This window comes from Lipotes vexillifer, unplaced genomic scaffold, assembly GCF_000442215.2.
Source record: "Lipotes vexillifer unplaced genomic scaffold, Lipotes_vexillifer_v1.1 scaffold1226, whole genome shotgun sequence".
NCBI lineage: Eukaryota > Metazoa > Chordata > Mammalia > Artiodactyla > Lipotidae > Lipotes > Lipotes vexillifer.
Genome location: NW_006784227.1, coordinates 405,171 through 419,133, shown reverse-complemented (window position 1 = coordinate 419,133; position 13,963 = coordinate 405,171). Strand labels below are relative to the sequence as shown.

Genomic DNA, 13,963 nt, shown 5'->3' with positions numbered 1-13,963 from the left:
GTTAAAAATATTACTGTTTGCAACTATTCAGACCTAAAGCATTGAAGTCATTTTTTTCTCTCTCTCTCTCCCTTCGTACCAGTTAGTAAGCAGTCACAAAGTCCATGTTATCTTTTGCAAAGTTGTCACAATTCATCCTATTCTTCCCATCGCTAACGCCCTGCGCACACAAATTATGAAACATAAACTGGTACCGGAAAAGCCCTCTTCATGCCCCCTTCTAGTCGCTACCCTTCAGTACCGGTAGCCAGCATCCTGCCTTCTGATTGGCTTCATTAATGGCTATTTGTTAAACCTTCATACTGCAGTAATTGATAAGGGATTTATTGTAACAGCATTTTATTTTGTTTTTATGTAATTCCTAAGAGAAACTTATTTGCAGACTAATCTTTTAATATGTATATGAAATATTTATGTATAACATATAAAGTTTAATGTAATAAAATAGAATGTTTTAATATATTTTGTTTTCTAGGTTGAAAAAACTCCTTGAACAAGAAAAGGCTTACCAAGCCCGCAAAGAAAAGGAAAATGCTAAGCGGCTCAACAAACTGAGAGATGAGCTTGTGAAACTCAAGTCCTTCGCACTCATGCTGGTGGATGAAAGGCAGATGCATATTGAGCAACTTGGCCTGCAAAGCCAGAAAGTACAGGACCTGACTCAGAAACTGAGGGAAGAGGAAGAAAAGCTCAAAGCCATCACTTCTAAATCCAAAGAAGACAGGCAGAAATTGCTCAAGTTGGAAGTGGATTTTGAACACAAGGCTTCGAGGTTTTCCCAGGAGCATGAAGAGATGAGCGCTAAGTTGGCCAATCAGGAGTCTCACAACAGGCAGCTCAGACTCAGGCTGGTTGGCTTGACTCAACGAATCGAGGAGCTGGAAGAGACCAACAAAAATCTTCAAAAGGCAGAAGTAGAACTTCAGGAGCTAAGAGATAAAATTGCCAAAGGGGAATGTGGCAACTCCAGTCTCATGGCAGAAGTGGAAAAGCTTCGGAAGCGCGTACTTGAGATGGAGGGTAAAGACGAGGAGATCACGAAAACCGAATCCCAGTGCAGGGGGCTGAGGAAGAAGCTGCAGGAGGAAGAGCACCATAGCCGAGAGCTCAGACTTGAAGTCGAGAAGTTACAGGTGAGAATGTCGGAACTGGAGAAGTTGGAAGAAGCATTCAGCAAGAGTAAATCGGAGTGCACCCAGCTGCATTTAAATCTGGAGAAAGAAAAGAACTTAACCAAGGACCTGCTCAATGAGTTGGAGGTAGTCAAGAGTCGGGTTAAAGAGCTGGAATGTTCTGAAAGTCGATTGGAAAAGGCTGAATTAAGCCTGAAAGACGATCTGACAAAGTTGAAGTCCTTTACCGTGATGCTGGTTGATGAAAGGAAAAACATGATGGAGAAAATAAAGCAAGAAGAGAGAAAAGTGGATGGACTCAATAAAAATTTTAAGGTGGAACAAGGCAAGGTTATGGATGTGACGGAAAAGCTCATTGAAGAAAGTAAAAAGCTTTTAAAACTGAAATCCGAAATGGAGGAAAAGGTGTACAATTTGACAAAAGAGAGAGATGAGTTAATAGGCAAACTGAAAAGCGAAGAAGAAAAATCCTCTGAATTAAGCTGCAGTGTTGACTTATTAAAGAAGAGACTCGATGGGATAGAGGAGGTGGAGAGAGAAATAACAAGAGGAAGGTCTCGAAAAGGACCTGAGCTCACCTGCCCAGAAGGTAACAAAATTAAGGAGCTAACACTGGAAATCGAGAGACTGAAGAAACGTCTCCAGCAACTGGAGGTGGTGGAAGGGGATCTGATGAAGACGGAAGATGAGTACGGCCAGCTGGAGCAGAAGTTTAGAAGCGAGCAGGATAAGGCCAACTTCCTCTCTCAGCAGCTGGAGGAGATAAAACACCAAATCGCCAAGAATAAAGCAATAGAGAAAGGTGAGGCGGTGAGCCAGGAAGCCGAGCTGAGACACAGGTTTCGGCTGGAAGAAGCTAAAAGTCGAGACTTAAAAGCAGAAGTCCAAGCCCTTAAAGAGAAGATTCATGAATTGATGAACAAAGAAGATCAGCTTTCTCAGCTCCAAGTGGATTATTCTGTGCTTCAGCAAAGATTTATGGAAGAAGAAAACAAGAACAAGAACATGGGGCAGGAGGTCCTCAATCTGACCAAAGAGCTGGAGCTGTCCAAGCGGTACAGCCGCGCTCTCCGACCCAGCGTGAACGGGAGGAGGATGGTGGATGTCCCCGTGACGTCCACCGGCGTTCAGACGGATGCGGTCGGCAGCGAAGCGGCGGAGGAGGACACGCCAGCAGTGTTTATACGCAAATCCTTTCAAGAAGAAAACCATATCATGAGTAACCTTCGACAGGTGGGGCTGAAGAAACCTGTGGAACGTTCCTCTGTCCTAGACAGGTATCCGCCCGCGGCCAACGAGCTCACCATGAGGAAGTCTTGGATTCCATGGATGAGGAAAAGGGAGAATGGGCCCCCGGTGACTCAGGAGAAGGGGCCTCGAGCCGGTTCCAGCCCGGGGCACCCAGGAGAGCTGGTTCTTTCGCCCAAGCAGGGCCAGCCCCTGCACATTCGAGTGACGCCGGACCATGAGAACAGCACTGCCACTTTGGAGATTACAAGCCCCACGGCGGAAGAATTTTTTTCCAGTACCACCGTCATTCCCACCCTAGGGAATCAGAAACCGAGGATAACCATTATCCCGTCACCAAATGTCATGTCTCAGAAACAGAAAAGCGGAGATGCTACTCTCAGCGCGGAGCGAGCCATGTCCCCAGTCACAATTACTACCTTCTCCAGAGAGAAGACACCAGAAAGCGGAAGAGGGCCGTTTGCGGATAGGCCCACGTCCCCCATACAGATCATGACCGTGTCCACATCAGCGGCCCCGGCGGACATCGCCGTCCCTCCCGAATCCCAGGAAATGCCCGTGGGAAGGACTGTCCTCAAGGTCAACCCGGAGAAGCAGACTGTGCCAGCCCCAGTCCGGAAGTACAACTCCAATGCCAATATCATAACCACGGAAGACAATAAAATTCACATTCACTTAGGTTCTCAGTTTAAGCGCGCCCCTGGGACTGCGGCTGAGGGAGCAAGCCCGGTGATTACTGTCCGACCTGTCAGCGTGGCCGCGGAGAAGGAGGTGTCCACCGGCACAGTCCTTCGCTCGCCCAGGAGCCACGTCTCGCCTCGCCCTGGCGCAAGCAAAGTGACCAGCACCATCACCATTACACCGGTCACGACCTCATCGGCCAGAGGAACCCAGTCAGTGGTGAGTAGAGGGGGCTCCAAAGTTCACGCCAAGGCGGGGGGCGCGGGGGGAGTGAGAACAGCGCAGTGCCCAAGATACAGCAAAAGCACGTGCCTCGGCTCCACCCGAACCCACTACGAGCTGTTTCTTAGGGGACTGTCTACATCAAGAAATAGGAGTAAAAAGTGGCCTAGTACTTTATGAATTTGAGCCAATTATGAGGGATAATTTTTCTTTCACAACAATTATGGAGACTCCAAAAATCCTTGCAAAGATGGCCTCTTGCAGTGTCAGCATATGGGAATAATGAGGTTTAAAATTTGGTTTTTATGTTTACAGTATTTTGAAAAATGGAGACTGGGGAGAAATGGTCAATATGCAGAAAATAATTAAAACCGTTACTGGGTTGGGCTTCCCTGGTGGTGCAGTGGTTAAGAATCCGCCTGCCAATGCAGGGGACACGGGTTCGAGCCCTGGTCCGGGAAGATCCCTTATGCCGCGGAGCAACGAAGCCCGTGCGCCACAGCTACTGAGCCTGTGCTCTAGAGCCCGTGAGCCACAACTACTGAGCCCTGAGCACCACAACTACTGAAGCCCGCGTGCCTAGAGCCCGTGCTTCGCAACCACAGAAGCCACCGCAGTGAGAAGCCCTCGCACTGCAAGGAAGAGTAGCCCCCACTCGCCGCAACTAGAGAAAGCCCGCCTGCAGCAGCTAAGACCCAATGCAGCCAAAAAATAAAAATAAATAAATAAATAACCTATTCCTGGGTTATATTTCTAGAACCTAAAATATTTAAAATACATTTACATATGGTCATAGTCATACTTTATTCGAAAAGTAAGATTAAAAGATTATTATATCCAGAACTTTTTTTAAAGTAAAAAAGAAGTGAGTTTATATGTCTAAACACTACATTGTATTAATAGTATCGTGCAGAGAGCAGGTGCTCGATAAATATTTAGTTAATACCAGCTGGGAGGCTAAATGAAGGGTTATAAAAAAGCATGTCCAAAGTATAAAAGCCAGAACTTAAAAATAAATTCTATTTTTCAAAATACATCCAATGATTTTCTTCATTTATTGAAGACAACTGGTAGATGAAATTATAGAAGAGCATGCACTACTTAGATATTAGTTTAAACTAATAGGCTAGAAATTATGATTCCCAATCTCTGAATAAATTCTGCAGCATATATTAGAAACTCTTAAGAAGGAGAGGAAGCTTATTATTTAAGTATAGAAACTGTGGCTCATTTTCCCATATCTTCACTATAATTTACTTTAATTCTCTGTGCACAAGCATGGACCCAAGACAGGCTCCACAGTGTGAATTACTTACTAACTGCTTTGCCAGTAAAGCTTTTTGTTATTGGCTCCATGGGAGCTGAATAGCATTCAGCACTGCTCACCCTTCTCAAATGGTTCAATGCTGCTTTTATTTAAGCAACACAGTGTAGCTTGGATTTTTATAAAAGCTAGTGGAGGTGTAATTGTTGTAATTTAAAGCAGATCTTCTGCTGGAACATCCTACTCCCATCTTAAGGGTCAGGTCAAGCTAGGCTTCCCTTCTGTAGCAACATTTTGGATTACTGACTAAAGCCCCTACACAAATAGGATTTCAAAACAACTGTCTAAGATTTCTAAGGCCTAAATGATGATTCACATACTTCAGGTATATCAGATCCCATAAGATCAAGGGCAACAAAAAGTTTGGGAATACCCCTCTTAGAAATCGAATAGTGTGGCTAGTTCATTTGTGCATTTATTCAACATTTATTGACCATTAGCAGCACTTTAGGCATGGGGTTAGGTGCCGACTGTAAAGAGGACCTGTCGAAGTTCTTGGCTGAGTGGGAGAGGCAGGATTGAAACCTCCTGGTTTCAGTCTGTGAGACGGGTATGTACAAAGGAACAAGCAGAGAAGGCTTCATCGGGGGAAGAGGTCTTCACAGATGCAGAGAGAGGGCAGCGTGTGCACAGGCGCGGCGATGGCAATGTGAGGAACTGGCTTGTTGGGGAAGGTGAGCAGTCCCTTTGCGCTGCAGCGGCTGGGGCTGGAGACAAAATGCGGGAGCAGAAAAGGAGAGGCACACTGGGGTCAGATACTGAAGATGTGTGGGTCTTTTTATGAAACTGACATTTAATCTCAGAGAGGAGACAAAGGGACCCAGAAACAAGGTAATGATTTTTAAAACTACATTATTTATGTGTTAGGTATGTCTGTAAAACCATTTAAAGGATAAATTGGAGGAAATAGAGGCCGAGGACGGGGATACTGTTGCAATTCTGTAGGCTGGAGGTGGCGTATGCTTGAACTGTGGTAGTGAAAATGAGGACAGAAATATATTGAAGACGGAATTGAAGATTTCATGACAAACTGAGTACAGAGGGCAGCTCTGAGGTTTCTGGCTTGGCTGTAGAGGTGGATAAAACGAGAAACCCAGGGGGACTACTGTTTGGGGGAGAAGTTAAGTAATGTTTGGGGCCTGTTACAATTGAGATGCCTGAGGGACACTGAAAATGTCTAGCACGCGGTTGGAAATCTGGATCTACATTTAAGGAGAGCACTGAAGACTCGAGGTCCTGGGACTCAGCAACATGTGGGTGACAACTGAGGCGATTCTCAGGGTGAATGTGAAAAATGAAAAGAGGGCCAAGGATGGAGCATGGTGACACCCACATTTATAAGGCAGGCAAGCTGGAACCGGGAGCCAGCGCCAGAGTGAAAAGGAGTCGTCAGAGACAGGAGGGGGATGGGTGAGACCCAAGTAAGAAATCACAGCAGGAGAGTTTTAGGAGCACTTCAAGAAGGGCGCTGTGGGGGAATTCTGTGGCAGTCCAGTGGTTAGGACTCCGAGCTTTCACTGCAGGGGCCACGGGTTCATCCCTGGCCGAGGAACTAAGATCCTGCATGCCATGCGGCATGGCAAAAAAAAAAAAAAAAAAAAAAAAAAAAAAAAAAGGGGGGGTCCCCAAAAAATTTTTTTTCCAAAAAAAAAAAAAAAAAAAAAAAGGGGGGGGAAAAAAAAAAAAAAAAAAAAAGAAAGAAAAAATAGGGTGTGGTCAGCAGTGACAATACAAAAAAGAGAAGATCTGGCCTCCTTAGGAGGGGAAAGGAGAGCTGCTTTATGTAAAGCAAGTGAGGTGAGTTGGGGGACAGTAGGAGTAAAGATGCCTGAGTATACGCAGGGTGTCCTGCAGCTTCTCTGTGAAGTAGGAGTGAAGGCTGTCTTCAGTAAGGGTAGAGGAGGTAGGTCAGGGGCTTGAGAAGAGAACGAAGGGTGCACAGATGTTCCGGGAGAGGGGAAGCGGGGCGGGGCGACTGAAGTGGACTAGACACCAACTCCAACTTGCTAACGATAATCTGATCTGGAGAGGGGTCGTCTGTGGGTAGTTCTGTGGCAAGAGCCCTGCTTATGTGCAGACTGATGGCATTTCCGGGGGAAACTCACCAGCATTGCCCTTGCGTTTCTGTATTTTCTCTCTTACAGTCGGGACAAGACGGGTCATCCCAGCGGCCTACACCCACCCGCATTCCTATGTCAAAAGGTATGAAAGCAGGAAAGGCAGTAGTGGCAGCCCCAGGAGCAGGAAATCTGACCAAATTCGAGCCTCGAGCTGAGACTCAGTCTATGAAAATAGAGCTGAAGAAATCTGCAGCCGGCAGCGCTACCTCTCCTGGAGGGGGGAAGGGCTGAGGGCAGTGGCGGAGGGGGTATGTCGTGCAGATGCTACTGCTGCCCTCTGTTCGTGCCAACTCTCTACATGTACTAATTTAAGTTTTCAATATCTTGTTCATAAAATAATCAACTAATAGCCATGTGTCTTTCCTATTTTGTGGATTTGTTTTGATGCTGGGGAACAGAACTAACCAGCAAAACTACCGTGTGCTGTGTGCTTTGCGGAGGGTGCTGGGCCCGAGGCAGGGCCTGACTTCTAGACCCAGTTTTGCTTCTAGAAAGTGGACCCATTAGTTAAATCAGTAAGATATGGGGGCTGGATCACAGCCTCGCCAAAGCCGGCTCCTAATTGTAAGTCAAATATAATAGGCTTTGTTCCACCATAATTGATTTTTCAAAACCTCTTTTATGAAACAGGAAATAGGTTAACAATTGTCATTTGCCTTTTTCAGATTCCAAATTTGCTTCATGTGCTGGAAACAAACAAACAAACAAAACCCCCCAAACAAAACCCATCTCCTAGTTATCACAGGACCTGGACCTCTAAGGTTTTGCAAAAACAAAAGCCTCTGAACCGATTTCAGGAAACAATTCGAATGTGAAATAAAACGGAAATGAAATATGGAATACTAAAAACAGAGTTTTACTTGTGTGTGTGTATTTGTAAAGATTTTGGAATTTTAGAACCGTTAATGTCAGACTCATGCTCTATTCAAGTGTGCAGCTGATTTAAATTGTAGAGCAGTTTGAATAGAGCTGCCCAATGGCCCTTTATAGCTCAAGAGAGGTTGTAATGGATGGAAAATAGCGACAGTAAATTTTGATACATTGTTGCCAAGAAATAAAATGACATCATGCATAGCTTAATTGAATTGAAACATTTTCACAGTCAAGTGTCGACTTGACTTTGCAAGTATAGAACCAGTTCATGATTGTGTGTGTGTGTGTGTGTGTGTGGTGTGGTGTGGTGAAGTGTATTATTATTACCTGTGTTTGTATCATTGTTAATTTTAAGCATGTTTTTATAAGCATGAAGAGTGTGTGAATGCAGAATGCCAGTGTCTGTGAGAAGATTTAACCATGTTGACGTGGACATGGTGCTTGGTAGTCAAATAACCACAAATGAGCTCAAGGCTGATAACCCCAGCTTAGCATCTGAGGTCTCAGGTAGGCAGCACCTTTGTTGAAATCTTTGAGGCAATTGGGTGAACTTCACAATAACACAATGAGTATTAAGTTACAGGTTGCTATTTTCTACTTCTAAATTGTGAAGGTTCCAGAATCATCGAATAGTCCTGATATTTGGTAAAAGGTAGGGTTTTTTTTTAAAGATACATGATTGGTTTTTAGCCCAGGAGTCACCGTGCTTCATGGTATAGAGGCTGTCCTCTGAGTTCTTTCCACACTGTCCTTCCTGTCCCTTGTAGAACTTGGGCTCAAATTGTGGATGAAGGAGACAGACCCCTCACAATATTCACATTTACTTAATCAGATCACTGTTGCCTGCAGCTCAGTTCTCAGCAAATGTATTTTAAAATATTGAGCAACTACGGGAGACATGCCCTAATAATGGAATTTCAAGGCGGAAGGAGAGGGAGACTGAGAAAAAAAGACTTTATGAAATACGATTTTCAACAAGCTTAAACAACAGATCTTGCCATTTCGAATACTGACTCGTGTCTTTTTGAAAGGGAATTTCCCCCCTTTTGTAAAGTGGACATTATCCCTTTCAGAAACAAGGACGCTCCACTGTTTTTCAAATGCCTCCCTGGCATTTAGCCTATTTAGTGTTACTGTCATGCTGTATTTCAGCAAACGAAGGTGTCAGGAGAACGAAACACTGTGCTCTGTTTTATACTACCTGCCATTCTTCAGTGACCCTTTTCCTAATCGAGTGTCACTGCTGCTGTTTTGCTTTTTTACCTGCTCACACCATGCTTATGTCGGTTCTGCCCGGAAGCTCATTCCTTCTGCAGGGAGAGGCTGTAAGAGCTTAACCGTGAGTGGACAGGATGCTTATACATCTGGATCTTGGAATACAGCCACCTGCAAAGGACAACTGCTAAGAAAACTTGACGGCACGACACATATTCGCTTTTCAGAAATGATAAAGTTGCGACTGCCGTGGCAGTTTTCCTTTGTAATTTTAGAACCAACTCCACATTTATTGGCTAGCTTGGTTTTAAACTACATATTAGAAATGAAAGCCACCGAGGACTGGAGGTGGAGGATTCAATGCACTCCAACTCCGGCTTCTATGTGTGAGTATATCATGTTTTTAAGATGCAGTTTCATGTGCTTTTATAAGAGTGAATGGGATGAAAAAGTTAGAGTCTTTTCCCTATCCTGAAACAGTACTGTGTAGTGAAATAGCAGGGGTCTCACTAGGGCAGCTATGAACAGCTGCTGTCAGGTCCCGTCCTGGGGAGGGAGGGGTGCCATTTCCACAGATTTCAGTGTGACGGCTCCGTCTGGGGACAGACAGGGCCCCATCCACACAGCTACAGAGGCAGCCCTGGTCTTACTCTCCTGAGAATAATTTTTGTGTGTTGGCTGTTTCCACATTCTACGATGGTGGCCATGTAGCATGCATGGTACCAGAAACATTCCAAGATGGGACACGGCCCAAAAGGTATTTATCATTTCTTGAAAATGACTTTCCTGTCTAGGTCACCTGCTTAAACAGAGTCATTCAGTTTCTACTACCATCTTTATTATATTTTCATTGAGGACAGGTTAACGGGGAACAGTTGGGCTGTCTGGAGATTTTAGTGTACTCGTTAAGGGTAGGGTGTTACCAGATCTCTTAGTTGAATGTCTTTAAGAAAGAAGCGAAGACATAGCTTTGATGTGCAGTGTGGGAAGAGTATAATTTCAGGGAAACAAAAACCTGTCCGAGAATGGGAGATGAACAAAGATTTGAATTTCTCATCCCTTTCATAGATTTGGAATACTGGGGAGAGAGCAAAACTTTCCTGATTGGGAAAACTCCAGGGATATTGGATGAGAAGGGCACGTTTATGTGGGCAGCAGGAGGGCAGAGAGAGAGAGAGGAAGAGGTAACAGGATGAGCACAGAGAGGGCTTCCCTGTAAACAGGGATGCATTATTCCCAAACCTCCCTAACCCAGCCGATGGTCAGTGTTTCCCCACTACTCCCTCCTCCAGTCTCATCCTTGGTTATCTCCTCACCCTCGGCTCTTTCAGCTTCTCCTTTGCACCTGTTACCTCCACACAGGATGTAAGTATGCTCTGGCCTCTTCCGTTTCAGCACAGGTTTTCCTTCAGCCATGCAGTCCTCTAGAGCTACTGCCCCTGACCCCTTCCCTGCCTGCCTGGTGGAGCCACTGACACAACGCTCGGCCTTTTCTGCCTCCACTTCCACTGTTCCCATTGATTCTTTAATTATTCTTGATTTTTGTGAAAGTAACTCATATACAGTTAAAATACAAGCCAGTGCTAAAAGACATGAAAACAGCTGTTCATCACCTCACACCCCTTTCCAAACTCAGCTCTACTCCCTAGAGAAAATTATTTCTCACTCTAAATAGATAAATTTTGGATATCTTTTTCTTCCCATTATTGTTTTGTTGTTTGAGAATTTAGTCCTCTTACATGTCTCCTCCCTTCCCTTTTCCCCATCCTCACAATATGATCGCATCACACATTTTTTGATAAATCAGCAGCCAGCATGTTTCCTATGTTTACAATGTAAATTTAAATATTGTTCCCTGCTGAGCCAAGTAGTGTACTATGATTACGTTTCCTTCCTCTTACCATGCTCCCCCCTCAAAAGAATAATTGCTTTAATTTTTCGCCTGCTTGCTTTTCTATGTATCTATCTGTATGTTTTCCAAATGCTCCAATAGATCTACCAAACACCTATGAGTAATTTTTGCAAACACTTAAGCACATCAGTTTCATACTTTTCCCTGGAGGCCTTACTAGTTCAACCCTCTGCTTCCCTACTTAGTCTGGAACGCTTGTCCTTTACGTCTGCTGCTGAGCTGTGGTCCTATTGCCTACATTGAATCCTCTGTTTCCTGGATTTCTTATCTCCTACTTCTTTTGCTTACCTGTTTGTCTGCCTATCTATCTATCTATCTATCACCTATCTACCTACTGAAGTGCATCTTCCAGTAGTTTCTACAGAGAAAAATCCTCCAGTAACCTTCCTGAGGCACGCTACCTGCATTCCGGGAACAGATCAGGGAGATGAAGTGGAGAATCTCACAGTTTAGGCACTCCCTTGCATTCAGCCCATTCTTGTGCCTAGGTCCAGAACTTGTTAGGTCAGTTTTTTCAGAGAATAAACCCCGGATCTCTGTAAGGGTGAAAGTAGAGTGAGGCTATGCGCCTCTCCCTCTGTGACTGAGACATCTAATCTCCTTTGGATTCCTTGAACTTCTCTGACTGCCCTGCCTCAGTCTCCCTTGCTGGCTCCTTATTGTATGCGTGCATTTTTAAAAAACTGAAGTAAAGCTGATTTACAATGTTGTGTTAATTACTGCTGTACAGCAAAGTGAATCAGTTACACATATATATACATTCTTTTTTTTGATGTTCTTTTCCATTACGGTTTATCACAGGATATTGAATAGAGTTCCCTGCGCTCTACAGTAGGACCTTGTTGTTTATCCATCCCATACATAATCATTTGCATCTGCTCATCCCACACTCCCAATCCATCCCTCCCCCAACCCCCTTCCCCTTGGCAACCACCAGTCTGTTCTCTATGTACATGATTCTGTTTCATCGATAAGTTCATTTGCATCATATTTTAGATTCCACACATAAGCGATATCATATGATATTTGTCTCTCTCTGTCTGACTTACTTCACTTAGTATGAGCATCTCTAGGTCCATCCATGTTGCTTGTGCATGCATCTTAAGGGTTGCTCTTCTTATCTTTTCAAAAGCCATTTGCCTACACTACATGCTCATTCTGGTTACTTAATTCACTCCCATGGCTTCAGTTATCTCCCATATGCTGATGACGACCAAACCCCTATCTCCAACCATGCACTCAACGTGGCACTGTACATCTCCAGCTTAGTTCATCTCAAAGCCATTCTCAACAACCCCTCCATCCCTCTTCCAAGTTTTTTCCTTCTCCTGTAATTCTCCACCTAAGCAGGAACGTCCTGAGCTACCCAGTCACTCAAGAAAGCCAGAAGTGACTTCAGGCCCCTCCTTCCCCCTCGCCCACCAAGGAGACTCATTCAGCAAGTCTCTCGTACCCCTGTCAAACCCCTGACACCTGAGACAGCTGCACCCACATCTCCATTTTCCCCATCACTGCCTGAGTGGAGGTTTTAACTACTACTCATCGGGATGACTCTGATACTCTCCCAACTGATCCCATAATCTCCAGCCTCAACATTTCCTGATTCATTTTTCATTTTGTTTTTCAAAGTGCAAGTTGATCATCTCACTCCTCCATTTGAAGCCCTCCCAATCGTTTTCCACAGCGTGCAAAGCTTGAGTGCCCTGGTGTGGCACTCAAGGCTCTGTGATCTGGCTCCCTGCCTCCCCACCCTCCCTTTCCCTCGCCTGGACTCCCACCCGCAGGCCCACAGAATGTCCTGCACAGTGGCCAGATGACCTTCCCTTGACTCTCTCAACTTGTTTCTTCTCCCTGGGTTGCCCTTCCTCCGACACTTCCTTCTGGTTGTTCTGTCCTCTGTTCAAATTCCCTTTTAAGAACTTTGCCTCCATGAACAAGACAGGCCATTATTTCAGAATCTTAAGCCAGGGTTTAAAGCCTGTCGTTTTTTACATTTTTACAGCAAATGCTGTAAAAAAAACTTGGTACTTACTGTAGAGAAAGAAAACTAACAGTCAGAGGATGGCTGGGAGTTGGAGAAGAAAGAGGTGTTCTTGCTTCTTCCTTAGTCTGCAATACAAATCTGTGAGAATGATAAGGAGGGTGCTGACACATCATGCGTGAGAACACAGAGGAAAAGAGGGAGCAGAGTTAGGGGAAATCCGGGTGCTGCCATTCTGGATGGTGTAAGTTACCGCTATTTCCCTCCAAAGGCTCCGTGGCAGGTAATGGATGCAAAACAGCCAGGAGTCCCGGACTGGGGAGTTCTTGCCTCTGAAGCTATCACACGTGTGGAGAGCTAAGGGGCTCTGGGAGCTTCCTGTGAAGCACAAACATACTTGAATTATTTACGAATGGCTCATCCTCTCTTATTCCCCCAGAGGAGAATGAAAGCACTTCAGGAAAGAAAAAGTTCCAGGTGATTTATCATGCTCTTCAGTTTCATGAAGGACCCTCTAAAATAGATCAGAGAGGCTTCTGTTTTAAGGGATCAAACACCACCACCCATAAGCAGGATTTAGATTGAGGATAGATATTAAGGCGAACATGGAGAGAAGGTGGATTGCTGAACAACGGACTAGATTCCTGACATAGGACTGACCAGGAGATCAGAGGAAGGCTGTGTAACCTTTGGCAAACCACCTTACCTTGGCTTATGGCTTAGCATTCAGCTATGATCTTTTATGATTCTGGCATTCCTCCTTAGAGTGATAAGGTGAGACGCTTCACTCTTGTTCAGTGAGCGACTTAAAAGAGTCTGCCATAATGCTTTTCCTAAGAGCCAATAATTAATTGCTTATCTGGTAAAAGTAGTTTTGGCCTCTCTACTTGTGCTAATATTATGTATGTGTGATGGACAGAATTGCAAAGCCAAGGGCTGTTTAGAAATGAACTAGACTTTAGAGGTCAAGAAGATAATTATCCCTATTATTGAAGATGAAAACAAAAACAAAACAAGAAAACCCCCAACGCTTAGAGTGTCTCATTTCCTTATTAATGATGAAGCCAGGGCTTCCTTCAGTTTCTCCCAGTACCTTATTCAGGATTTCGTACGAGTAAACTACTGCAAGCGAGCAAAGTGTATATTCATACATAGACTAAAAATACCCGCTCAAGGGGCCAAAATAATATTGCCAAAGGATTTGAGTTATTGAGCTCTCTACATGGAAACCCTGTGTGTCAAAGTTCTCATAAC

The 13,963-nt window shown here is 44.6% G+C and overlaps 1 protein-coding gene across 2 annotated transcripts in view; it reads left to right on the top strand.

Moving 5' to 3' along the window:
- Nucleotides 1-7,572, top strand: part of FILIP1 (filamin A interacting protein 1) — a 192,432-nt gene extending 184,860 nt beyond the window's left edge. For both annotated transcript variants that reach the window (XM_007456599.1, XM_007456600.1), the window contains exons 5-6: nt 476-3,281; nt 6,753-7,572. In XM_007456599.1, the coding sequence (XP_007456661.1) occupies nt 476-3,281; nt 6,753-6,959 (3,013 nt within the window). In that variant the 3' untranslated portion in view covers nt 6,960-7,572. The remainder of the gene's footprint in view (nt 1-475; nt 3,282-6,752) is intronic.
- Nucleotides 7,573-13,963: the final 6,391 nt, after the last annotated feature.